The sequence below is a fragment of the Pseudophryne corroboree genome, chromosome 3, assembly GCF_028390025.1.
Source record: "Pseudophryne corroboree isolate aPseCor3 chromosome 3, aPseCor3.hap2, whole genome shotgun sequence".
NCBI lineage: Eukaryota > Metazoa > Chordata > Amphibia > Anura > Myobatrachidae > Pseudophryne > Pseudophryne corroboree.
Genome location: NC_086446.1, coordinates 301,848,994 through 301,875,112, shown reverse-complemented (window position 1 = coordinate 301,875,112; position 26,119 = coordinate 301,848,994). Strand labels below are relative to the sequence as shown.

General features: G+C 42.8%; 1 protein-coding gene and 1 pseudogene across 9 annotated transcripts in view; both read right to left on the bottom strand.

The window, feature by feature from the left end:
* SYCP2 (synaptonemal complex protein 2) overlaps positions 1-26,119 on the bottom strand; it is a 1,046,702-nt gene that overhangs the window by 241,173 nt on the left and 779,410 nt on the right. For all 9 annotated transcript variants that reach the window (XM_063959338.1, XM_063959341.1, XM_063959339.1 and 6 more), the window contains one exon: positions 17,754-17,802. In XM_063959338.1, coding sequence (XP_063815408.1) covers positions 17,754-17,802 — 49 coding nt within the window. The remainder of the gene's footprint in view (positions 1-17,753; positions 17,803-26,119) is intronic.
* Positions 3,308-3,426, bottom strand: LOC134898337 (5S ribosomal RNA; annotated as a pseudogene).

Genomic DNA, 26,119 nt, shown 5'->3' with positions numbered 1-26,119 from the left:
ACCACAGAGGATAACTGTAGTGAAGTGGAGGGCAGCGCTCCCTGTCAGTGTCTCTGTGGTGTGATCTGCAGGGAGAAAATGGCGCTGGTGAGTGCTGGATCCACTCAGAGAAGCCACTGCCCCCTGTAAAGGCGCGTCTTCCCGCTCCTGTTATTTTATACTGGCCTGAGGTTTTCTTGTCGCTAACAGTGGGATTAGCCCCTGTTAGCTCTGATTACCAGTTAGGGTATTGCGCTGGCCAAGGGCGCCCCTCACAGTGCTGCACAACTGTACCTCTAAGCCCTCCGGAGCGCAACATCGGCGCTGCACTCCCACCCTTGTGTCGCCAATCCCGCCGGCGCCCCGCTTACCGGGGCGCCGGCATCATACTCACCACTGCCTCTTCTGGCTCTGTTAGGGCATGGCGGCAGTGCTGCAGGAGCGAGTGGTCGCCTCGGGGGCTTGCAATCGACAACGTCAGGAGCTCAGTGTCCTGTCAGCGGAGTTAGGGGCCATTAACCTCAAGGGTTGGATCCTACTCCACCCCCCTAAGTGCCACGAAGCAGGGAGGCTGTTGCCAGTAGCCTCCCTGTACCTAACTTGCGCTTAAAAAAATAAGAAAACTAGAAAAGCTCTAGGAGCTCCCCTAGCTGTGACCGGCTCCACCGGGCACATTTTCTAAACTGAGTCTGGTAGGAGGGGCCTAGAGGGAGGAGACAGCCCACACTATTAAACTCTTAAAGTGCCCATGGCTCCCAAGGGACCCGTCTATACCCCATGGTACTAATGTAGATCCCAGCATCCTCTAGGACGTAAGAGAAAAAAGTATTTATCAAATACATTTAATCAAAACCTCAGTCATTCAGTAAAAAAGAAAAAGGAATATCATAGGAACCACTTAGTTTCGAACTCAACATTGAGCCCCGTGGATACAAGAAACCTCAACTCATATAATTCTCATTTCTGTTTTAGACAGCTTTTCATCCTAATCATCCCTTCTCCAACTGGGTTTGACCGTCTTAATCTCACAAAAACTAACCATGACACTGCTGGTTTTTAAAATGTAATGAAACATTATGGGACTCCAACCCTTTTTTTATGTTCCGTACTGTACATGCTCTGACAATCGTGTTTTTAGCATACGTGTAGTCTTTCCAACATATTCAGCTTTACAGGAGCATTCTGAGATATATACAATATTTTGAATGGCATGTTACAAAATCTCTTATTTCATATGTCTTATTGGTTTGACATGATTTATATTCTGTAATCTGCATCTTATCGCAACTTACAGAATACACTAGTGCCTCACCTAAAAAATACTTTAGATTTGTAAATTATAGGGATTTGTGGAATTGATGTGCCTTTCTGTATACAAATCTAAGGGTGCTTGAGAAATGTGAATTCAATAGGGGATCTTTTCTCAGGATTCCCCAGTGTTTCTTAACAATACATTCCACCAGTTTATACTGACTCGTATACTTGGTAATAAAAGGTATGCAGCTATTCAAGACATTCTTATCTCTCTTAGGTTGTTCACTGCCTCTTAAAGCACTGACTCTGTCCAATTGTGACTCTCTCTCCATAGCATCTTAAATATCCTTCCCCTTATACCCTTTTGCTGAGAACTGGTTACCCAAAGATTGGGCTTGAATTTCATATTCTTTTATATCTGTGCAATTCCTACGTATACGTTGAAACTGGCTAATTGGTATGCTCATTAGCCAGTTACTATGATTACTGGAAGAGTCCATAAAATAATTACTATCCATAGGTTCTGTAAAAAAAAATATTTTTATCACATTATCCTCAATGTAAATGGTCAAATAAAAAAAAAAAATTACTTCTACAGAACTAATACCAAAGGTTAGATTAATATTGGCATTATTATTGTTAAATTATGTACAAAAATCATCCAATGAGGGGCGATCACCCCTCCATATAAACATTACATCATCTATGTAGCGATTCCAGTACACCAGACTGGCACCGCCATTCCACTCACAATTTTCCTCCCAATGCGCCATGAATAAGTTGGCATAGATTGGTACCAGTCTTGTGCCCATCGCAGTCCCCATCAACTGCAGATAGAGGGAACCAATTTTATTTTGGCCAATTGAATTAATAATTGAAATGGTGTCCATCAAATAGGATGGAGTACCTTCTTCTATAGGCTGTAACAGATTGTCAATATACAAAGAGAGATTTGACAGACAAGAATTGGTCCCGGCCACAATAGGGCGGCCAGGCGGTTTCTCCTTATTTTTGTGTATTTTGGGTAATATATATATATATATATATATATATATATGTCTAATCAAGAGAAAGCGGCGCCACTTGTGATAATTACCACCGGTACCAACAAAAACAAGATATTTTTGGTTTTAAATGACACTCCTATTTATCATAGGCGTCAGCTAACCCTTAAGTATACAGTATTGGTAAGATACTGTAGCAAATAACTATAGGGAAGGGGAAATAGGGGTTTAAGCGACCAATGGTGTCAATATGCTGGTATAAAGCTCTAATAAGCAGGACCAAAAGATTATTACAGTAAAAGTTTTTTTTCAGAAAAAAAGGGGGAATTTTTATTTTTGACAGAGTTGACAATTATTAAAAAATGAATAAATAACAATAAATTGCATATATTAATGAAAAGCTTAGATAAAAATCGAGATAAAATATATATAAATAAATAAATAAATATAGGTGGTTCTTAGCTTAGTAAGCAGGAGGTCATAGATGGAAACCCCAATGCATTTCGTCCTTTAGACTTCAAGGGGGGTAGTGGTACAATGGGACAGGGCTCCTATTTATACCTCCTGTAATTAGGAAATTAGTTCTGATCTCACATCCTGTTTGGGATAGGTGTTCGGAAGTGGCTATGAAAAACACATTGTGTATGCCTAAGAATTACAAATGATAACAAGTGATGCTGTTATGATTAAAAAAACTAGTGTTTTTGGACTTTTAACAATGGTTATTTCTATGTAGTGTGGCGTTTCTGCCACACTTCCGGTGTCCATGATGTCCTTTGCACATGCGTGGGGTCCCGGACCTTCCTCCCAGAGTTCTCCTTGGGCAGCATCAAAAGGGAGGGTTTACGGAAGTGACACGCCGGCCGCTCCATGGAACGCAAGTCAGCTTGTCACAGGCTGGATATCCGGACCCGAATAATTACTAATAAATCAGTGCAGTGAATTAGCCATTATTCTATGAATATGTTTAGATTTAAAGTGACAGTGCCTTCAAGTGTATATAACCATAAATTGCATAGTGCAGTGAACTATATGTGTAGCAGCAGGTATTTTGTACGTCACCCACTTTTTCAGTACAGCACCTGATATTCCCAGGTGGTCGCTTTTTCTGGTACTGGTCAGGCCCGACACTGCTTAGCTTCCAAGATCGATTGAGATTGGGCATTTCCACTGTGGTTTGACTGTAACTATTTATTATAAGACACATAACCATGCTACCGTTTGAGCACTTTAATACTATAACAATTACGTGAAAGAATAAAGATCAAAAAAGAAACTAAAAAAGGGCGGTGGGGAAGGGGGAGCAGAGCGGGGAATAGGTGAGAATGTTGGAACGACACCTTCACAAAAAAGGGGCAATCTCATAACTCTCATTTAGACCCCTCGGATGCATGGTTCCCAGATGAAAAATCCAGAACATCTCCCGTTGTGAGAGTTTGTTGGCTAAATCTCCTCCTCTTTCTCCCAATTTAACCAATTCTATGGCCTTAAAGGTAAGTTCTTCCGGGTTAGACTTATGTTCCATAATCCATCTTGAGATGGCATGACTGTCAATTCTGTTCTTTATATTCTGGATGTGTTCTTGGATCCTGAGTTTTAGGGGGTCTCTTTGTCTTTCCCACATATTTCTTCCCGCAGCTGCACTCTAATAAATAAATGACCAACGACGTGTTGCAATTTAAAAAGTCTTTGATCTTGAACTCCTTATTGTTACCAATGTCGCAGAAAGTTTTCAGATTCGGATGAAGATATCTGCAGATGTGGCACTTTCCACATTTGTACGATCGACACATTTCGGCATAAGATGGTTGTCCAACGTATTGTTCTGCAACATACTGTGGGCTAGAAGGTCCTTTAGACTTTTGAACTTCCTATAGATGATCTTCGGGTGTGGAGGGAGTAGTTCTTTCAGTATAGGGTCCATCATCAAAATCCCCCAGTAAGTTCTAAGTGATTTTTTAATGAGATCTTCATGACGGTTATATGTGGTGATGAAAGCTTCTGGAGGTATACATATCTAAAAAAAAAAAGTTAAACTCAAACTTAATAATGATCCAGACAATGGGATTCCCCATCAGTTTTTAATCTATTAACTGCCTTATAATCTCTTCATTATATTGATCTAAATTCATAATGACCACTAACTCCCCCCCCCCCCCCTCTTCTTGTAGCAGGTTTAACCACTATCTCTTTATTATTCCTCAGGTCATTAAAGGCTTTCCGTTCGTCTTGTTAAATTCTTATTGCTATTAGGTATAAATTTTGTGTTTTCTAAATCCTCCTGTATTAATCTTTCAAATGACTCTACAAAGCAGCCTTTTTATGTCTGGGATAAATAGTAGATTTTCTTTTAGACTTAATCGTGGAGGTGGTCATCTCATTATCTTAACACAAATAAAGTGTTTTAGAAATGGGTCCTAAATTTGCTCCATCAAGTAACTTTGATAAGTTTGGAGTCTTTCTGGACACTGAGAAGTTTAGAAAGATAACATTAAAGAGATATTTTGAAGAAATTACCAAGGGAGAAGATAATGAGATGACCACCTCCACGATTAAGTTTGAGAAAATCTACGTCTTATCCCAGACATAAAAAGGCTGCTTTATAGAGTAATTTGAGAGATTAATAAAGGAGGATTTAGAGAGCACAAAATGTAAACGTAATAGAAATAAAAATGTAACAAAAGACGGACGGAAAGCCCTTAATAATCTGAGGAATAATAAAGGAATAGTGGTTAAACTTGCTGACAAGGGAAGGGGGGGTCATAATGAATTTAGATCAATATAATGAAGAGATTATAAGGCAGCTAATGGATAAAAAAAAAGTATAAAAAACTGATGGGGAGTCCCAGTGTAGGGATTATTAATAAGTTTGAGACTTTTTATCTATGTATACCTCCAGAAGTGTAATAACAGGGGAGGAAGGTCTCTTTATGATTATTGAGAACCCGTCGATACCAGCTATATATATTTTACCCAAAATACACAAAAATAAGGAGAAACCGCCTGACTGCCCGGGACCAATTCTTGTCTGTCTAATCTCTCTTTGTATATTGACAATCTGTTACAGCGTATAGAAAAAGGTGCTCCATCCTATTTGAAGGACACCATTTCAATTAATAATTCAATTGGCCAAAATAAAATGGTTTAAGAGTTTTGTTCTGGTGACAGCCAACGTCACATCGGTATATACAATTATAAATCATGAAATGGTTCTGGAGGAAAATAAAAAGGAATTTAGAATAGAAGGAATATCACTTATTCTGTGTAATAACTTTTTGTGGTTTGACTGGCCCTTCTATCTGCAAATAATGGGAAATGCGATGGGCACAAGACTGGCACCAAGCTATGCCAACTTATTCATAGAGCTTTGGGAGGAAAATTGTGAGTGGAATGGCCATGACTGGTGCCAGTCTGGTGTCTTGGAATTGCTACATAGATGATGTAATGTTTATACGGGGGTGGGGGGTGATTGCCCCTCATTGGATGATTTTTGTACTTATTTTAACAATAATAATGCCAATATTAATCTAACCTTAGTATTAGTTCTGTAGAAGTACATTTCTTAGATTTGACCATTTATGTTGAGGATAATGTGATAAAAACTAAATTTTTTACAAAACCTACGGATTGTAATTCTTTTATTGACTCTTCCAGTAATCATCATAGCAACTGGCTGAGGAGCATACCAATTAGCCAGTTTATACATATACATAGGAATTGCACAGACATAAAAGAATATAAATTCATGCCCAATCTTTGGGTAACCAGTTCTCAGCAAAAGGGTATAAGGAGAAGGATATTTGAGATACTATGGAGAGAGGGTCACAATTGGATAGTCAGTGCTTTAAGAGGCAGTGAACAACCAAAGAGATAAGGATGTCTTGAATAGCTGCATGCCGTTTTTTAACAAGTATACAGGTCAGTATAAACTGGTGGAATGTATAGTTAAGGAACACTGGGGAATCCTGAGAAAGGATCCCCTATTGAAATCACATTTCTCAAGCACCACTAGATTTGTATACAGAAAGGCACAACATTTGAAAGATGAAGTGGTAAGGAGTGTCGCATCTATTCCACAAATCCCTATAATAAACAAATCTAAAGGATTTTTTTTAGGAGTGGCACTTGTTTAATGTGTCGGACATGTAAGAGTGATAAGAGGAAAATAACAGAATATAAATCATGTCAAACCAATAAGACACATGAAATAAGAGATTTTGTAACATGCCATCCAAAATACTGTACATATCTCCTGGAATACTCCTTGAAAGCTCAATATGTGGGAAAGACTGCACATATTGTATGCTAAAAACACGATTGGCGGAGCATGTACGGAACATATAAAAAAAGGGTTGGAGTCCCATAATGTTTCATTACATTTTAAAAACCAGCATGAGTGTAATATAAATGACATGGTTAGTTTTTGAGGGATTAAGACGGTCAAATCCAGATGGAGAAGATGAAAAGCTGGCTAAAACAGAAATGAGAACTACAGTATATATGAGATGAGGACTCTTGTACCCACGGGGCTCAACGTCGAGTTTGAAACTAAGTGGTTCCTACGATATTCCTTTTTTTTTTTTTTACTGAATGTCTGAGATGTTGGTTAAATGTATTTGATAAATACTTTTATTGTCATTACTAATATTATTTATTTATTTTTTATATATGTAATCGATGCCCAATGGATCTGAACATAGCTACGATATTTGCATTCCATCGGTCTCTTCAGTACTTCCGCTAAATTACTGGAAGTGACGTAACGAGAGCTCCGGAGATTGATAACGCCGTTTGCGACCCACAGTCACTGACATTTCCGGATTGCGGCTCAATGACCGGCAGTGACATGACGCCTTCTTCGGTAATGAAGGAGGTTAAGGAAGCGCACAACTCATGCTTCCTCCAGAGATAAATCTTGACGCCGATTTTATTGAATCAAAGGAATATGGATACATTGGGGTATATGCAATTGCGGTCGAATTCCCGAAATTGTCGAATTTCGGGTCATTTTCGACCAAAAAAAAAATTTGCCTATGCAATTCAGTGCTTTCCGACCAAAAAACGGACTTTCAAAATTCGACTTTTTGAAATTCGAATTTTTGCAAATTCGACTTTTCTGCAATGATATAAGTGCTGCAATTCGACCAAAGCATATTCAATTCAAGTTTGGAAATTCGACAGCAGTGCTTTTAGACAGCAAATTCGTCATTTTCAATCCGCCACACTTTGGAGGGTGAAAACAAATAAAAAAAATTTAAACATGGGTTTTTTTGTGTTGTTTTTTTTTGGGAATAGCAGATCTATTTATATTAGAAGGGATTAGGTACTTTTTTTTTTTTTTTTTTGGAGGCACAAATATTATTTATAATTTTTTTAAAATATTATTATTATTTTTTATTTTTTTTTATTGCTGGAACGGTACAATCCGAAAAAAAAATTGCGTGGGGTCCCCCCTCCAAAGCATAACCAGCCTCGGGCTCTTCGAGCTGGTCCTGGTTCTAAAAATGCGGGGAAAAAATTGACAGGGGATCCCCCGTATTTTTAAAACCAGCACCGGGCTCTGCGCCTGGTGCTGGTGCCAAAAATACGGGGGACAAAAAGAGTAGGGGTCCCCCGTATTTTTAACACCAGCATCGGGCTCCACTAGCTGGACAGATAATGCCACAGCCGGGGGTCACTTTTATGCCGTGCCCTGCGGCCGTGGCATTAAATATCCAACTAGTCACCCCTGACCGGGGTACCCTGGGGGAGTGGGGACCCCTTCAATCAAGGGGTCCCCCCCCCCAGCCACCCAAGGGCCAGGGGTGAAGCCCGAGGCTGTCCCCCCCCATCCAATGGGCTGCGGATGGGAGGGCTGATAGCCTTTTGTGATAATTAAAAGATATTGTTTTTTCCAGTAGTACTACAAGTCCCAGCAAGCCTCCCCCGCAAGCTGGTACTTGGAGAACCACAAGTACCAGCTTGCGGGAGAAAAACGGGCCCGCTGGTACCTGTAGTACTACTGGAAAAAAAATACCCAAATAAAAACAGGACACACACACCGTGAAAGTAAAACTTTATTTCTTACGTCGACACACACATACTTACCTATGTTCACACGCCGACATCGGTCCTCTTCTCCATGTAGAATCCAGGGGTACCTGAAAAAAAAGATCAATATACTCACCTCAGCCAGGGGCCAGAGATACATCCACGTACTTGTAGAAAATAACAAACCGCAAATACCCGACCAAACGGACTGAAAGGGGTCCCATGCTGACACATGGGACCCCTATCCCCGAATGCAGAGAGACCTGTCAGTGACAGCTGTCACAGAAAGGTCTCTATAGCCAATCAGGAAGCGCAACTTCGTTGCGCTCATCTGATTGGCTCTGTGCGTCTGAGCAGACAGCGCATCGCACAGCCCAGTCCATTATATTCAATGGTGGGAACTTAGCGGCTAGCGGTGAGGTCACCCGTTGGTCAGCGGCTGACCGGCGGGTGACCCCCCCGCTAGCCGCTAAGTTCCCACCATTGAAAGTAATGGAGCGGCTTTGCGATTCGCTGTCACATCACAGACAGCGCACAGCCAATCAGATGAGCGCCACGGAAGTAGCGCTTCCTGATTGGCTGAAGGGACTTCAGTGACAGGAGTCACGTGATGTCCCGGCATTCGGGAGAAAGGGGTCTGATGTGAAAGCATTGGACCCCTTTCTAGTCCGGTATGGATCGGTGTTCGTTTTTTTGTTTTGCCAAGTACGTGGATTATCTCTGGACCTGGATGTACCTCTGGACGCTGGAAGGTGAGTATAATTTTTTCACAGGTACCTCGGATCGTCGGAGACCGTGGCAGTCGGCGTGTCAACATAGGTAAGTATGTGTGTGTCGGCGTATGAAATAAAGTTTTACTTTCACGGTGTGTGTGTCCTGTTTTTATTTGGGTATTTTTTTTCCAGTAGTACTACAGGTACCAGCGGGCCCGTTTTTCTCCCGCATGCTGGTACTTGTGGTTCTCCAAGTACCAGCTTGCGGGGGAGGCTTGCTGGGACTTGTAGTACTAATGGAAAAAACAATATCTTTTTATTATCACAAAAGGCTATTAGCCCCCCCATCCGCAGCCCATTGGATGGGGGGGGACAGCCTCGGGCTTTACCCCTGGCCCTTGGGTGGCTGGGGGGGGGACCCCTTGATTGTAGGGGTCCCCACTCCCCCAGGGTACCCCGGCGAGGGGTGACTAGTTGGATAGTTAATGCCACGGCCGCAGGGCACGGCATAAAAGTGACCCCCGGCTGTGGCATTATCTGTCCAGCTAGTGGAGCCCGATGCTGGTGTTAAAAATACGGGGGAACCCTACTCTTTTTGTCCCCCGTATTTTTGGCACCAGCACCAGGCGCAGAGCCCGGTGCTGGTTTTAAAAATACGGGGGATCCCTGCCCAATTTTTCCCCTGCATTTTTAGAACCAGGACCAGCTCGAAGAGCCCGAGGCTGGTTATGCTTTGGAGGGGGGACCCCACGCCATTTTTTTTTCCGGGTTTTTCCCGTTTTTTCCCGTTTTTTAAAATCGCGGCAAAATCCGCCAAATCGGCCGATTTTCGCCCGCGATTCTGGCGAATCCGTTTTTCATTGAATATGGTGAATTCCGGAAGCCACCTTCCGGAATTCACCTGGCGAATTTAGTCGAATTAAAAAACGGCGAAAAATTGCCGCGATTCGCCGTGAATTGCATATACCCCATTAAGGATTATGGGAGGTTATCTGTGACTGGAGAAATATATCAATATTAAAAGGTGGAATGGATTTTAGGAAGAGAGACTTTTCGTTGCATAGACGCTCCGGAGATCCTTACATGGGTTTATATGGTGTACAATTAGAGCATTTTATGGACAAAAATAATCGTTATGGTAAAACTTACCATTGATAACGGTATTTCTCTTAAGTCCACAGGATCCACAGAATAACATTGGGATATGATGACGCGATAGCGGATTTGCGCCAAATGGTCAAAGCTTTCTGACTCCCAGCATGCAACGGGCCCGTCCATATATCCCCGCCTCTTGGCTCAGGCAAATCAGTTGTTTTTCCAAAGCTCAAGGCAGGAGCATCATGGAGAGCCCTAATCAGGCGAGAAGAACACATATGCATACCCTTCCATACAAGAAGGAAGAGGTTAGTGAGTGAAAAGGATCCTCAAATCAGGTGTGTCAAGGTGGGATCCCTGTGGACTTAGGAGAATTAGCGTCATCAATGGTAAGTTTTACCATAACGATTATTTCTCCGGCAGGGTTCACAGATTATCCACAGGCTAACACTGGGATGTCCCAAAACAATTTAGTGGTGGGGACGCTCTTGATTGGACAGGAGAATCCTTCGCCCGAATTCCGCGTCCTGAGAGGCAACGACATAATGTCTAATGATTGTGTTAAAGGAAGATCATGTGGCTACCTTACATATCTGTTCTGCTGAAGCACCATGTTGTGCTGTCCACGACGAACCTACCTTATGAGTAGAGTGAGCAGAGACATTAGCCAGTATAGGGAGATCAGCTTCAGAGTAGGCTTCTAAAATTGTCATCCGAAGCCACCTTGCTAGTGTCTGCTTATCAGCAGGCCATCCTCTCTTGTGAAATCCATAGTGAACGAAGAGAATGTCTGTCTTTCTGATGGCACTGGTACGATCCACGTAGATCCATAAGACACGGACTATGTCCAACGATGCATATCCCACAGAAAGGTCCAGCCCCTGCAAGGCCGGGACTACAATTTTACCGCTAAGGTGGAATTTAGACACCACCTTAGGAAGATACCCAGATTTGGTTCGGAGAACCGCTCTATCTGGATAAAAAAAAAATCAGAAAAGGAGAGCGATATAACAATGCCCCTAAATCTGAAACTCTTGTAGCTGAAGCAATAGCCAGTAGAAAGAGAACTTTAGCTGTCAACCATTTAAGATCCACTCATTTAAGTGGTTCAAATGGGGCAACTTGAAGGGCCTTTAGGACTAAACTTAAGTCCCAAGGCACTGTAGGAGGAACAAAAGGAGGTTGAATGTGTAACATTCCCTGGAAAAAAGTGCACACATCCTGTAGATTAGCAATTTTCTTTTGGAACCATATAGTCAATGCTGACACTAGCCCTCTCAAGGGAGCCATCTGTAAACCTTTGTCCATTCCTGCCTGAAGGAATGCCAAGACTCTGGAAACTCTGAACGTCCTAGGGTCAAATTTCTGGTCACTGCACCACTGAATATAGGCGTGCCATATTCGGTGATAAATCCGAGCTGAGAAAGGTTTCCTTGGTCTGAGCATTGTTTGGATTGCTTGTGAGAATCCTCTTGCTTTCAGGATGGAAGTCTCAAGAGTCACGCCGTTAAAGACAGGTGCTTGTGACAGCAAGGACCCCGAGACAGTACATCTGGATGTTGGGGGAGTAGGAATGAAGCATCCATCGACAGCCTCTGCAGATCTGTGTACCAATGTCTTCTGGGCCAAACCGGAGCTATTTGCATTATGGCGCCCTTCTTTCGAAATTACCCTGGGTAACAGGGCGATTGATGGAAACACATAAGCCAGACGAAAGTCCCATCTCACTGACAAGGCATCCACAAAGATCACTCTGGGATCCTTTGTGCTTGACCAGTATGCGGAAACTTTGTTGTTCTGGTGTGACGCCATGAAATCTATTTCCGGTAAACCCCATTTGTCTACCAGAATCTGGAAGACCTCTGGGTGTAAAGCCCATTCATTTGCACGAATGGCATGTCGACTGAGAAAATCCGCTTCCCAGTTTAGGACTCCCGGAATGAACACTGCAGAAACGGGTGAAAGATAAAGTTCTGCCCACTGTAATGTGTGACTTACCTCCTTCATTCCATTCTGGCTGCGAGTTCCTCCCTGATGGTTGAGGTCTGCTACTGCTGTTGCACTGTCCGAGCGGATCTGGACTGGTTTCCCATGGAGGATGTCCTTTGTCTGAATAAGTGACATATATATGGCCCAAAGTTCCAATATATTTATTGGCAGGCAACTTTCTTCATCTGTCCACTGCCCCTGGAAGCAACTCCTTTCTGACACCGCTCCCAAGCCTTAAGACTGGCATCTGTGGTCAGAATTTCCCAATCTGACATCCAAAAGGGTCTCCCTTTGTCCAGATGGGATGTCTGTAGCCACCGGGCTAATGACCTCCTTACTTCCAGAGGAAGGACCATAGTCTGCGTTTTTATTGTCTGATGATAACCATTCCATTTGGAAAGGATCAGATGTTGCAGAATTTTGGATATTTTGTTCAGAGGTAAAATTACTCTCTGAAGACCTGAATTCAGCACAGCCCCCAAATGAATAATCCGTTGTGACGGAACCAGGGATGACTTTTCCCAATTGATGAGCCAACCGTGTCTCTGTAAACAAGCAATTGTCTGTTGCAGATTACACTGAAACAATTCCTGAGACTAGGATTAATAAATCGTTGAGGTATGGAAAAATCCTTATCCCCTGCTGACGGAAATAAGATGCCATCACCACCATAATTCTGGTGAAAACTCTGGGAGCCGTGGCCAGTCCAAATGGTAAGCCCTGAAACTGAAAATGATGCTGGAGGATAGTAAACATAAGATAGTGCTGATGGGACAGTGCTATAGGAACATGTAGGTAAACATCCTGGATATTCAGGGATACCATAAAATCCTCCGGCTCCATGGCCAAAATAATGGAACGTAAAATCTCCATATGAAACCAAAAGCACCCTAATGTGCTTGTTCAGTACTTTGAGATTGAGCATTGGCTTCTGGACTAGAAACAGGTTGGAATAAAAACCTTGTCCTCGTTGCAGCAACACATAACCGTGAGATACCGTTTCTTGCACCCAGGCATCTGTGGAAGATTGCTGCTAGATCTGTGCAAACTTAAGAAGTCACCCTCCCACCTGGGGTCCCCCAGGTGAAGGCCCGCACCATCAGGCTGAAGACGTATCTTCTGATTTGGAAGCCGGTCCTCTGGTAGCCCAATGCTTTTTAGTCTTACTAGACTTGTCAGATTGAGACTATTTGCCATCACGCTTTCCTTTTGCTTTTCCTTGAGTCTGAAGGGGCCGGAAACCTGGAAATCTAGGCTTGGATTTGTGTGTGTGTGAGGAACTTACTTTACTGGACTCTGCTTCTGACTCCAAAATACTGTTTCATTCTTTATCAGAAAGAATATCTCCAGTAAAAGGCTACAGAACTTTCTTGGATTCTGAGTCAGCTTTCCATGTACGTAGACAGATCACTCTGCGAGCTGCTACTGCTGAGGCTAATGCCTGAGAGGCTGTACCCATATTCAAAGCTGCTTCTTTCATAAAAATAGCCGCCTGTTTAACATGTGCAATATGAGATTTTTGCTCTCTAGATGCCATTGAAAGATCATCCTCCAATACATCAGCCCAGGCTGCCACTGCTTTTGCCATCCAGGCTGAAGCCATGGCTGGTCTTATGATTGCCCCAGACAAAGAGAAAATGTTTTGTAGAAAACCATCTATCCATTTAATGATGTTGAAGGTAATGTAGATTTTCGCACCAATCGAATGACATGCGCATCTACTTTGGGAGCCACCTACCTTTTTAATCAGTCCGCAGCTGGAAGAGGATAATGGGCATAATCTAGGCCTCTTGCATAACTTCCATTCAGCTGATCTGTCCCAGGAAACTCAGTCCTAACTGTTTTGGGATGTTTAAACACAGGTGCCTTAGATTTTAACAAAGGCTCTGCTGCCTCTTGTAAGGATAGAATGGCTTTCATAGCACTAATTAGCTCAGGTATATCCACTGAGCTGAGGCATTCCTCCTCGTCTCTGTAAGTCCTCATCTGCTCAGCTATACTGGATAATGTCTGTGCAAAAGCAGCCCCTGGGGTTCAACTTGAACCTGTGCCTGCCTCGGCTTATTTAAGAGGCTTTAGTGAAAGCTAAACATTTTGTACATAATCCATTATGTAGAGGAGACAACATGAGTGTTGGTGCTGCTGTGGAAAGTGTATTTTCCTCACCCTTGCCGCTCTTAGACATGATAAATAAATCACACACCTATACAGTGTTACTACACAATTTGTGACTGTAATCACTTTAAAATTTGTGAAAGTGACATACAATCCGACCCTACCCTGCTTTGCACAGGCATTGATCATCGGAATACACAGAAAAACTGAAAGAATTATAGTAAAGCCAGCAATCACACTAGCAATCAGTCACAGGTTATACATTAGTATAATAAGCAATATGAGCACATAATCAACTACAAATACATTTCAAGTATGTAGGAGAACATATTACCACATTACCTAATATAGGAGTTTTTTAAACGTATTCAGTCGCACAGCAAAAGAAACCAGCAGTAATAGTTTACAGACTCATATGCATCGGGCACTTATCTAACTATTCGTATTCATAGATAGATAGAGACTTAGGCCCTCATTCCGAGTTGATCGTTCGCTAGCTGCTTTTAGCAGCAGTGCAAACGCTAAGTCGCCGCCCTCTGGGAGTGTATCTTAGCTTAGCAGAAGTGCGAACGAAAGGATCGCAGCGCTGCTGCTTAAAAAAATTGTGCAGTTTCAGAGTAGCTGCAGACCTACTCTTACCTTGCGATGACTTCAGACTATTTAGTTCCTGTTTTGACGTCACAAACACGCCCTGAGTTCGGCCAGCCACTCCACCGTTTCCCCAGCCACACCTGCGTTTTTATCTGGCACGCCTGCGTTTTTACACACACTTCCCGGAAACGGTCAGTTACCACCCAGAAACACCCACTTCCTGTCAATCACTCAACGATCAGCAGTGCGACTGAAAAGCGTCGCTAGACCTTGCGTAAAACTGTATTTTGTGAAAGTACGTCGCGCGTGCGCACCATACGCATGCGCAGAAGTGCCGATTTTTTTCCCTGATCGCTGCGCTGCGAACAACGGCAGCTAGCGATCAACTCGGAATGACCCCCTTAGTGCTGTATCACCTGACTCAGGAGAGTGTGATACAGGGAGACTTTACCCCGCTTCCAGGATCGGTCAATACGTTAGCAAACGCTGAGTGGATCCAGACGCTAATAGTGTACACAACCGCTCCGTGAAGCTACAGTGAATACAGACTGCCAAATGAACACTGACGCACCAGTCACATAGCCGCCTATGCTGCAACTGGGTCCCCTTAGATACACAGCGTCTCAGACGGAAGCAGGAACTCAGTTCATGGTGGGAGACTCGGAGGAAACTGGTCATGAACCAGGGGGAGGGACGACCAAGGAAGCGTCCGACTCCCCACTGCTGATATCAACCATAGGGATCACGGCCTCATACTACCCCTGGAGCCTATGATTCCTAAGGCCTAGCGCTGGTGCACCCGTGGTGGCAGCCGCTTCAGCGACTGTTCGGTAGTCTCCTCCCGAAACAGTGTTGCTGTGTCCGTGTTCCCCTACTAAGCAGAGCCAATGCCTTACCTTCTCTCTGGCCACAGCCTGGTAATGTCTGCTGGACTAGCTAGTACATCCTACACAGACGCCCGCCGAAACAGCACTGTACACATGGGTAAGCGTCGTCACAACCTGGCGGGGAGTTGTTGGAGCGACTCTTTCTAAGGTACGCATAAGACGCTTTTTAGAAAGATCGCTCAAAAAAAATAGTAAGACTATAAAAATAAAATAAAAAAGCTTATGGCTGCTAAAAACCAGCAGCCCACTGACCATGGTCCGGCTCCTGCCGCACCAAACAGAAAACTGATTTGCCTGACCCAGAAGGCGGGTGTATTTGGACAGGCCCCTTGCATGCCGGGAGACAGAAAGCTTTGACTGGTGCAAATCCGCTGTCGCGTCATCATATCCCAATGTTATCCTGTGGATAACCTGTGGACCCTGCCGGAGAAAGGTTTATTTATGATAATTTAAGGCAATTGAATTATACAGAGATATGTTTATGTGGGATACGTATGTGTTTTGAAGTGATATTGTACTGCTTAAATGCCACTTTGTGAAGGAACATTTTGATTGGCAGTTGACCACATGATTATGTGTTAGGGTATAAATAGCCATCTTGGCTGATTCACTCTACACCCTGAGGAAGGAAGACATTTCCGAAATGCGTTGGTTGTATGAGTAATACTGTTGGGGATATCCACTTCTGCTGACTCTTAGGGAATATAATCTTTAAACCTAAAACTTTTCGATCTCCCATGTTTCCCGGGATCTATTGGTGAAAGGAATGTTTTTGGTTTCCTTGGGGAGTAGAGTGGAACAGACCAACCTATACGAGAACTTTTAATGTTTTTACTTGTTTCTCTAAATGAATTTTTGTACACATATTTGTCTAAACTATGTGAATAAATAACGGTGAGGAGGCTATCCTGTTATCCTGTTTGATGATTATTTGGAGCCATTGCCCCTGGAACTTCACCCTTCTGGAAACATTATATTGGAAGAAACCTTTTGATGAACATAGGGACCATTCTATTGGTGAGTGTCCTTTTTATGGGAAGGGTATATGCTCTGATGTGTTGAATGTGTGAAAACTAAAAAGATATCTTTTGAGGAACGCATTTTACTGATTTTAGGTGAGTCCAAGGTTCCTGGTATTGAATAGTGATGAGAAACTGATTACTATCTGGTACCTGATCAAGTTTTTCCCACTCTTTTGGTCCAGTTCAGTTCATAGGGAATCCAGGAGAAATCGTGAAGAACCTACCTACTGGGAGTTAGTCCAACAGCGCTTGTGAACTACTCTCTATTTTCTTGTCTAAATACATTGGATGGTTTGTGTACCTTACACATCTAAATAGTAAAATTGTGTTTTGAGACATTGCAGTTTGAATAATGTGCTTTGATCTGTGGTTTGGCCTTTAAAATGCAGAGTTTACAAATCACACATTAAAGTGCATGAAAACCTACATTTTGGTAAGACTGCACATCAGTAAGTTTACCCCTACGGTATGCGTTTAGCATACCAGCGGTCAGGATGCCAGCAGTCAAAATCCCACTACCGGAATACCGACCACCGGACAGAAGACCAGAATCCCATCACTCGAAATGGCAACACTGGAATCCTGTCAGCCGGCATCCTGATCGTAAGTACAGTATGCCAGGGACTATTAGGCCGGGGGATGGGGGGGTGTTAGGTTTAGACACTAGGGGGTGGGTTAGGGTTGGGCTGCGAGGAAGGGGGATGTTAGGCTGCAAGGAGTATTAGGTTTAGGCACTAAGGGTGAACGTTAGGGTTAGGCTGCGGGGGGGAGGTTAGGTTTAGGCATGGATTAGGGAGAGTTAAGGGGTACAGGGAGAGGGTAAGTATGCTTACCAAACCCCTGTCAGGATTCTGAGCATCGGGATGCCGCTGTCAGTCTTCTGACCACTGGCACCCCGACCGCTGGCCATCCCTATGTATTTCCCCCCTAAAATGGCATAAAACAGGAGTGATCATTATCAACCCTTTGAAACTAATTCTCTGTCCTGTGCATTATTAAAGAAATCCACAAAACTCTGCCTGATTGAAGTTCATGAGGATTTAGAGCAACACTTTTTTAAAGAGCACATTTTACCTTTTGTTCATTCTCTATTTTATTTTTGGGCTTTTTCTCCGACAATTTCCTGGGGAAACATAACACACGTCATGGTTTTGAGAAAAATAGAACTTCTTGATAAGAGTATTCTCTTCTCATATGCTAAAACGCTAGTGGGTACAACTTGCTCTGACAGAAGTGGCCACTAAACACAAGCACCTACCTTCAGATTATTCCTTGTGAAATACCTGGTAAAGAATACGTTTAGTAACAAACTAGGGAAGAAGGTATGGAAAATAAAGACAGCAGCTAAAACCTGTACATGAAAACCTTCCACAATAGTGACTAATTCATATCGAAGAAGTTAGGCAGCCTGACAAGTTTGCCTTAAGAAGATACAGTATATATATTTTGGGGGCGAATGCAACAGTTTTCAATTTTGCAAACTGACGAGATTCCAGCATATTTCCAGTGCGTTTCAATTCGCTGTATGTATGAGAATGACACTAGAGGCCAAATCATCAGAATTGTGCCTCCAGACCTCACTGCGATGCAATTTTGCTGCAAAAGAGCCAGAATAACTAGCAAAACATTATACAGGCCTATGGCCAGAAGACTGGTGATAAATGCCATCTGATCCCTATTAGCTCACATACAGGTGTAGCCATGCGGCATGCTGCATTTCGTGCCGGGCTGCGACTATTCGTAGCTGGTGACCGCTCTCTTAATTCCATAGAGAACGAATGGAGCAATCACCAACTGCGAACAGTCACAACCCATCGTGCCATACAACATGCCGCATCGCAGCATAGATGAACATGGCTACATCTGTATATGGCCTCTTTCAACACACTCAAATCAAGAATCCAGCCTACAGGAAATTTCCCTATAAAGAATAAAGCTTTGTTTTGTTGGAAGTTAATATTCCTTTTACAATTTTTACATTTCTTTTACAAATGTTTTACAAATATAGATGGTCTACTGTGCTTCCTCCTTTTATGTTGGTACGTGTATACAGTTTACTCTAAAAATTGCCCACTGAGAAATGCCTGAAGTGACATTAAAACATGTTTGATGAGTTAATTTTGCATATCTCTTACCTTTTAAAAGTCAGGTACAGATGTGCTCTCATACATCTAGCCTTAATACCCCACACAGTGTGAGATGTCTGGTGCGAGTGACCCGCCAGGTCCTGTGAAATGTGTCTTAGTTGCAACGCAATGTGGTGAAGATACACAGGGAGACTGTGCTGATTAATTTGATATGTGGCACTTTTATATTGTATGTGACTGAGTCTGTATACGAAGCACAACAGAAATTGTATTGGAAAAAAGCTCATGCTGCGGCTACATTGTAGCACTTCGTGTACAGATTCAGAGGCTCAGTTGTACACAGTTATACAAGTTTTTTCTGGCATTTCGGCTTCTGGCAAATCAATGTACAGATGGGTCCACGGTTATCTTGGCTAGTTTGCTGTGCCTAGGCACAACATGGTTCATTAACATAAACTCTTCATCTATTGTTCTCAGCTGCAATACAATACAGAGAACAGTACAGCAGGGAATTAAGTCATTACAGCAGGGGATTAAGTCCGATTGACCAGTCTCAGTTAATCCTATTAAAGGTCAAGATAAACATGGACCCATCTGTATTACAAAGCTACTTTCTAAATTGCCTATTACATCACATGACTATTAGTACAAAATCACCTGAAACTTTCCTCGATTTGCCACAAATTGAAAACTGCTGTAAAAATGCATTCTACTACATCCCCCCTTGCTGTTTAGGGTAGAGTTGGCAGAAGCAAAGTATGAAGCCTAGGTGTAACCCCCCAAAAAAGTTTTTTTTTTTTTAAGGTAATCAGTGTTAACGTGAGAAACTGAGAGATTAACCAGAAAATGTGTGGTTGCTTCCTTGAAATACAATAATGGGATTTATTTGAAAATTTACAGATATTTTTTGTTAGACAAGGTGATTCCTATGTATAACCCCAAACTATGGATATAGTATGGTGGTTGGAATACACACTGAAATCTCATGGTGTAATGATTGCAAGTGAAGGTAAACTTAAATACTGATGCTTTTTCAATGTTCAGAATAATTTCTTCAACAGAAAAACAAATGTGTCTGAAAATAAATTGTTTTGAATAATGAACATATGAGAATCTCTGCTAACATTTGGATAAGACGACTAAAGGTGGGTACACATGGAGAGATCCGTGTTAAAAAAATATAAAAAGATTGACTAGATTGCTTAGATTTTAAGCACGGATCTGCCGTGTGTATGCCCCCAGCGATACCGATGCACGGGCCCGCGCATGCAGGCTCAATCTAGCGGGTCGCTCACTTCTCCGCTGTGTGAAGTGAGCGGCCCCCCGTCCGTCCGTCCCCTCGCTCAGCACATCGCGCTGTGCTGAGTGGGGGGAGAGATGTGTGCTGAGCGGTCTGTGTTAAGATCGCTCAGCACACATCTCCCCCCTCAGTATCCCCCTTAAAACTGTGTTCATGCCAATTTGTGTTTCTTCATCTCATACAAGCCAATATGTGTTACCTACTGACTTAAGAATGCATGAATATCCAGTATACATGGTGGTTCCTTTCCACTGTCAGTTTCCTTCTCTAAGATCTACATTGCATCTACTGGGTAACTGAGTTGAAGTAAAAGCTGTTTATGCTAAAAGGATTAATATCTTGTAGATAATGTGTTATTTTAGTTACAGGTGTAACGGACTATAGTTTAGAATTTTTATTCATATGTATATTTATTTAAAAAAAATAATATATATATATATATATATTTTTTTTTTTTTATTTCTCTTAATGTATTGCGGACAATTTAATCATTTTTTTTATATACATATGGTTATTTATCCAAGGTGGTTTATCTGGTTCTCTCTAAGTACTGCTACAATGTTTCTCTTTTGTTTCCTTGTCTACATGCTAAAAGCAGGACAACAATGAATTGCCCAGTTGGTTCAGTGAATTCAGTGGTTCAGTACCATGACATAAGCGACTATAGTGACATTAGGGTAGATTTAGTCAGTAGAGTTTATGGGGATTATTCAGGTTTGTTAGCAAACCAAAAAGCAAGCAACTAGGAAAAACCATGTGCACTGCAGGTAGGGCAGATGTAACGTGCAGAGAGATTTAGATTTGGGTGGGGTGTGTTAACTGAAATCTAAATTGCAGTGAAAACATTTAAGCAGACAGTATTTACTATGCACAGAAACAATAAAACCCACCCAAAATTGCGTGGCACTCCTGGCCCCCAAGAAGAGTGGCCAAGCTTCCCGGACATCCGCCACCTGCCTGTACCCCATCGCAGCCGTACACAACCACTCATAGCCTTGGGGGGGGGGGGGGGGGGGGGGAGGAGACGTGATTTGCAGTCTTTGTGGCCCCACCCTCTGCCTCACAATGCCTGTATCTCGGCATTTTTTCAGGACACGCCCCCTCTCCAGCAATACAACCTCCACCACGCCCCCAATATGCCGCATCATGCCCCACCACTATGCCGAGCTGGGGGCAGCCAGAATATCGGTAAGTATGAATCTGCCCCACCTGCAGTGCAACATGGTTTTGCCCAGTTCCTTGCTTTTTTGGTACAAACAAATCTGAATAACCCCGTGTGTGCGGTATCCTATTAGAGAAGATAAAACAATGGGTGCAAAAAACATCAGATTTTCAAACTTTTTTCCAATGTTTTTACCAATTAGTAAAAAAACACTTTTCCTCCCAAAAACACACAGGTGCAGTGAAACCTGTGTGCTTTCGGTAGAAACAGACCCGTTTTCGCATGAAAAGCAGTTAATGTTAACGTTGCAGATGCACAGTAATTAGTTAACAGGAATGATAATAATTATGAAAATAGGATACAGTAGTTACTGAATGAGGATGGAGGGCTGGCAATCAAATTGAGGATTAATAAACCCCAAGACTGTAGTGAGCTCAATGGCATCAGGTCTAGATTGCTCCTTTAAATAAATGTGCATAGGCTGAGTGACAGGTTTTATGGCCAATATTTGGCCTTGATATCATGGGATAAGATATGTTAATGCATTAAAGCTCCACCTTTAGGACCGTGAAACCTCTTTGTTTCTAATTTTTCTACTGTTTGTTTAGTTTTGTTGTGTTTGTCGTGCATTAAAGAACCACATTTATTTGCTGTTAAAGTTCTAACATTTTATTGGGTGTGCTCTTCTCATAAAGTTTGACATTACTCTGAGCAGAACACCAGTGAGTAGGATTTGTTGCGAATATGTGTTTTGTAAATGTGTTGGCAGGGAAGTCCATTCTTTCAACCGCAACCATCTTTTTAATATAATTAAATATATATATTTAATTTATGTTGAAATAAATGTTACCAATTTCATAGAGTTGACTGTCATTACTTTATTATTCACTGTTTTAAGGTTGGATGTACTATATGAGACTTATGGCATGATCAGCCGCCAAGTTGTGCTTTACAACTTAGAACAAAATAATAATAAAACAAGACTAGGTAATAACAGGCAGACAAATAGGTAAGAGGGCTCTGCTCACAAGCTTACGAGGAGACTATTGCAGTAATCATGCGGGAGATAATGAGTACATAAATTACAGCTTTTGCACTGAGTAAGATATGAGTGTATCCTGGCTATGATTTTAGATGTATGAGGGGACAAAGGACAGTTCAGAGTCAAGGATGACAGCTAGGCAGCGAGCTTGTGGGTAGGGTTGATTGTCAAGTTTTCAGGGGTAAATATTATTAATTTAATTTTTGTAAGATTAAGCTTGAGGTGGTGAGATGACATCCAAAATTAAATAGCAGAAAGGCCTTCAGTAACGCAGACCAATACAGATGGTGACAAATCTAGAGAGGAAAGGTTAATATGATCATCCATAAACAGATGATACTGCAATCTGAAAGAACTGAGATGTTTGCCAGGAGACATGGTATAGATTGTGAAAAGTAAATGACCTAGGACTGAGTCTTGTGGTATTCCAACTGATAAAGGAAGTGGATTCAGAGATACGAACATTGAAAGGGTGTTTTGGTAAGTAGGATAGATTCAGGACACAGGTAGGGTTGTGTCTTGAAGACCTAAGGATTATAGTGCTTGTAAGAAAAGAAAGTAGTCAACAGTGGCAAATGCAACAGAGAGATCCAGAAAAATCAGGAGGAAGCTCCCTTAGACTTAAGGGGGGTACACACAGGCCCGGCGCTACCCGCTCAGCGAAGGGATGCAGTGCAGAGAGGCGCTGGGACGGAGTGGCGCTCCACCTGCTCTGCATTCCTTCCCTGCTGCGCCGTCCTGTCCCCCCTGCTGCTGCTGCGGCTGTGCCTGTCACTGTATGACAGGCACTGGCTGCGGCGCCTGCATCATGAAAATCCTCCTCCCTCCCCTCACCTGTGTGACAGGACAGCGCTGTGTACGGGACAGAAGGGGGCGGAGCTAAGTGGGGCAGAAGGGGGCGGAGCTACACGGACCAGGCTTCTGTAGTGTAGGGAGACTGGCTTAGGTAAGTGAAGTGTGAGAGGGAAATGTGTGTGTGTGTATTATGTGTGTGTGTATGTGTGTGTGTGGTATGTCTGTGTGCGTTTATGTGTGCTTTAAGGACGCTACTACTACAGGAGGGGCATTATATGTAACGACGCTACTAATGGGGGCCATTGCGTGTAACGACGCTACTACTGGGGGGTCATTACGTATAAGGACGATACTACTACTTGGGGGCATTATGTATAGGACGCTACTATTACTGGGGGGGGGCATTACGTATAACAATACTACTACTGGGGGAAGGCATTACGTATAAGGATGCTACTACTGGGGGGGACATTATGTATAAGGACGGTACTACTACTGGGGGCGCATTACGTATAAGGACGCTTCTACTACTGGGGGTGCACTACGTATAAGGACGCTACTACAACTGGGGGGCATTACATATAAGGACGCTACTACTACTAGGGCGGAATTATGCATATGGATGCTTCTACTACTGGGGGTGCACTACGTATAAGGACGCTACTACAACTGGAGGGGGCATAACGTATAAGGACGCTACTACTACTAGGGGGAATTACGTATAAGGACGCTTCTACTACTGGGGGTGCACTACGTATAAGGAAGCTACTACAACTGGGGGGGCATTACGTATAAGGACGCTACTACTACTAGGGCAGAATTATGCATATGGACGCTTCTACTACTGGGGGTGCACTACGTATAAGGACGCTACTACTACTGGGGGGGCATTATGTATAAGGATCTAATTACTACTGGGGGTGCATTACGTATAAGGACGCTACTACAACTGGAGGGGGCATTACGTATAAGGACGCTACTACTACTAGGGGGAATTACGTATAAGGACGCTTCTACTACTGGGGGTGCACTATGTATAAGGACGCTACTACTACTGGGGGGGCATTATGTATAAGGATGCTACTACTACTGGGGGGCATTATGTATAAGGATGCTACTGCTACCGGGGGTGCATTATGTATAAGGATGCTGCTACTACTACTGGGGGGGGGCATTATGCATAAGGATGCTACTCCTACTGGGGGGGCATTATGCATAAGGATGCTACTACTACTGGGGGGCATTATGCATAAGGATGCTACTACTACTGGGATGCATTATGCATAAGGATGCTACTACTACTGGGGGTGCACTATGTATAAGGACGCTACTACTACTGGGGGGCATTACATATAAGGACGCTACTACTACGGGTGGGGCATTACGTATAAAATTAATAAGATTGTGCTACATTGTGGCGTAATTTTGAATGGGGGTACTATTGTGTGGCTATGCCCCTTACTTGTGATACCACACCCCTTTTCCCAACGCGCGCCAAAGGAATATGGGAGGGCGCAAATTTATAGTTTGCAGGGGGGCGCCGAACACCCTAGCACCGGCCCTGGGTACACACGTAGCGATTTTTGCTTAATTTCTAAGCAATCTGACTAGATTGCTTAAGCACACATCGCTCCGTGTGTATGCCCTACAGCGATAGCGATGCGCGGCCCCGCGCGTCGCTATCGCCGGTTCTAGGTTGGCCTGCATGCAGGCATTCTGTGATAGATCGCTCAGTACACATCTCCCTGTGTGTACCCCCCTTACGACAGCACTGCTTAAGGTGGTGAGTGATCTGATCACTGTTAAATGTTGGGAATGAAAGCCCGAGTTCAGTAGGTTACGCGAGAAAAGAAAGTGTGTGGACCAGGTGTAGCTAAGTCTCTTAACCACTTAACTGACGATCCTCAAAAACCGCTTCGAAATTGTTGTGTTTTTTTATGAGTGAATTAGGTGAAGAACATTAATTTAATCCTATCCAAAATGATTTTAGTTAAAAAAAAAAAAAAAAAAAAAAATTATGTTAATTCACCCTCTCCCAAACATCAAAACATCGATCGGGAAGATCGCGACCATTGGCACTTCGGAAACATTGCGGCTTTCATTTTGAATGCCGGGACAGCCTCCAGGTATACAGAGCTCTACTGATTTGTGAAGGTATATAATACAGAGGTAGTAGAGAATATGTGACATCAATTGAAGATAAGGTGCCAGAGTTTTCAGGTACGGAATTGAGCAGGTTTCTAGCTGAGGAACAGCACACCATTTAATTTCAGATTTTATCAATCTTGTCCTTGAAATAGGAACTACAAATCTTCTGTGTGTAGAACTACAAATCTCAGCAAAGTAGCACCTTTCATTACAATCAGCTAGAGTGTGCAGTCTAGAGCCCCTCTCCCTATATATTCCTTGAAATCCCCTTATATATTCCTTGAAATAGGAAGCAATAGTAGCTGGTGGGTTGGGTAAGGGAGAGGTAAGAACTGATTTGAGTGTATTAAAAATTCGACTGGGGTTAGAAGCTTGAGCAGAGATTAGAGATTAGAAATATGTTTAACCCCACTAGTGCTCAAGATCTCCCACTCTCCCCTCCATTGAATTACAAATATATTTGTTTGGCAGTGTCCAGAACCTTTTGATAAGGACTGGAGTAGTATATAGTCTTTTGTGATGAAGTCACTTGTAGTCTGAGATTTATGCCCCTGACGTTCTACTTTATGTGCGAGTTTTCGTAGGTGTCTTGTTAGAATGCCATGGTTTACATCTAAGTCTGCGTGGAGAGTGATGGGTAACTGGAGCCACTTCACCGAGAGCTATTTCTAGAGCTTTGTTAAAGTGTGATACAGCAATCTCAGGAGAAGTGAATGTAGAAATTGGTGAGAGAAGTTGTTGCAGAGAGATGGAAAGTTGTTGAAAATGAATAGCATTTGCGTTTCTGTGGGTTTGAAGAGGCTTAGTAGACTTCAGTGACATGGAGCTTGAAGTAATGGAGGAGTGTGTGTAGCTGATGAGGTATTAAGTTCAACCATCAGGGATGTCTTTTAAAATACAAAATTG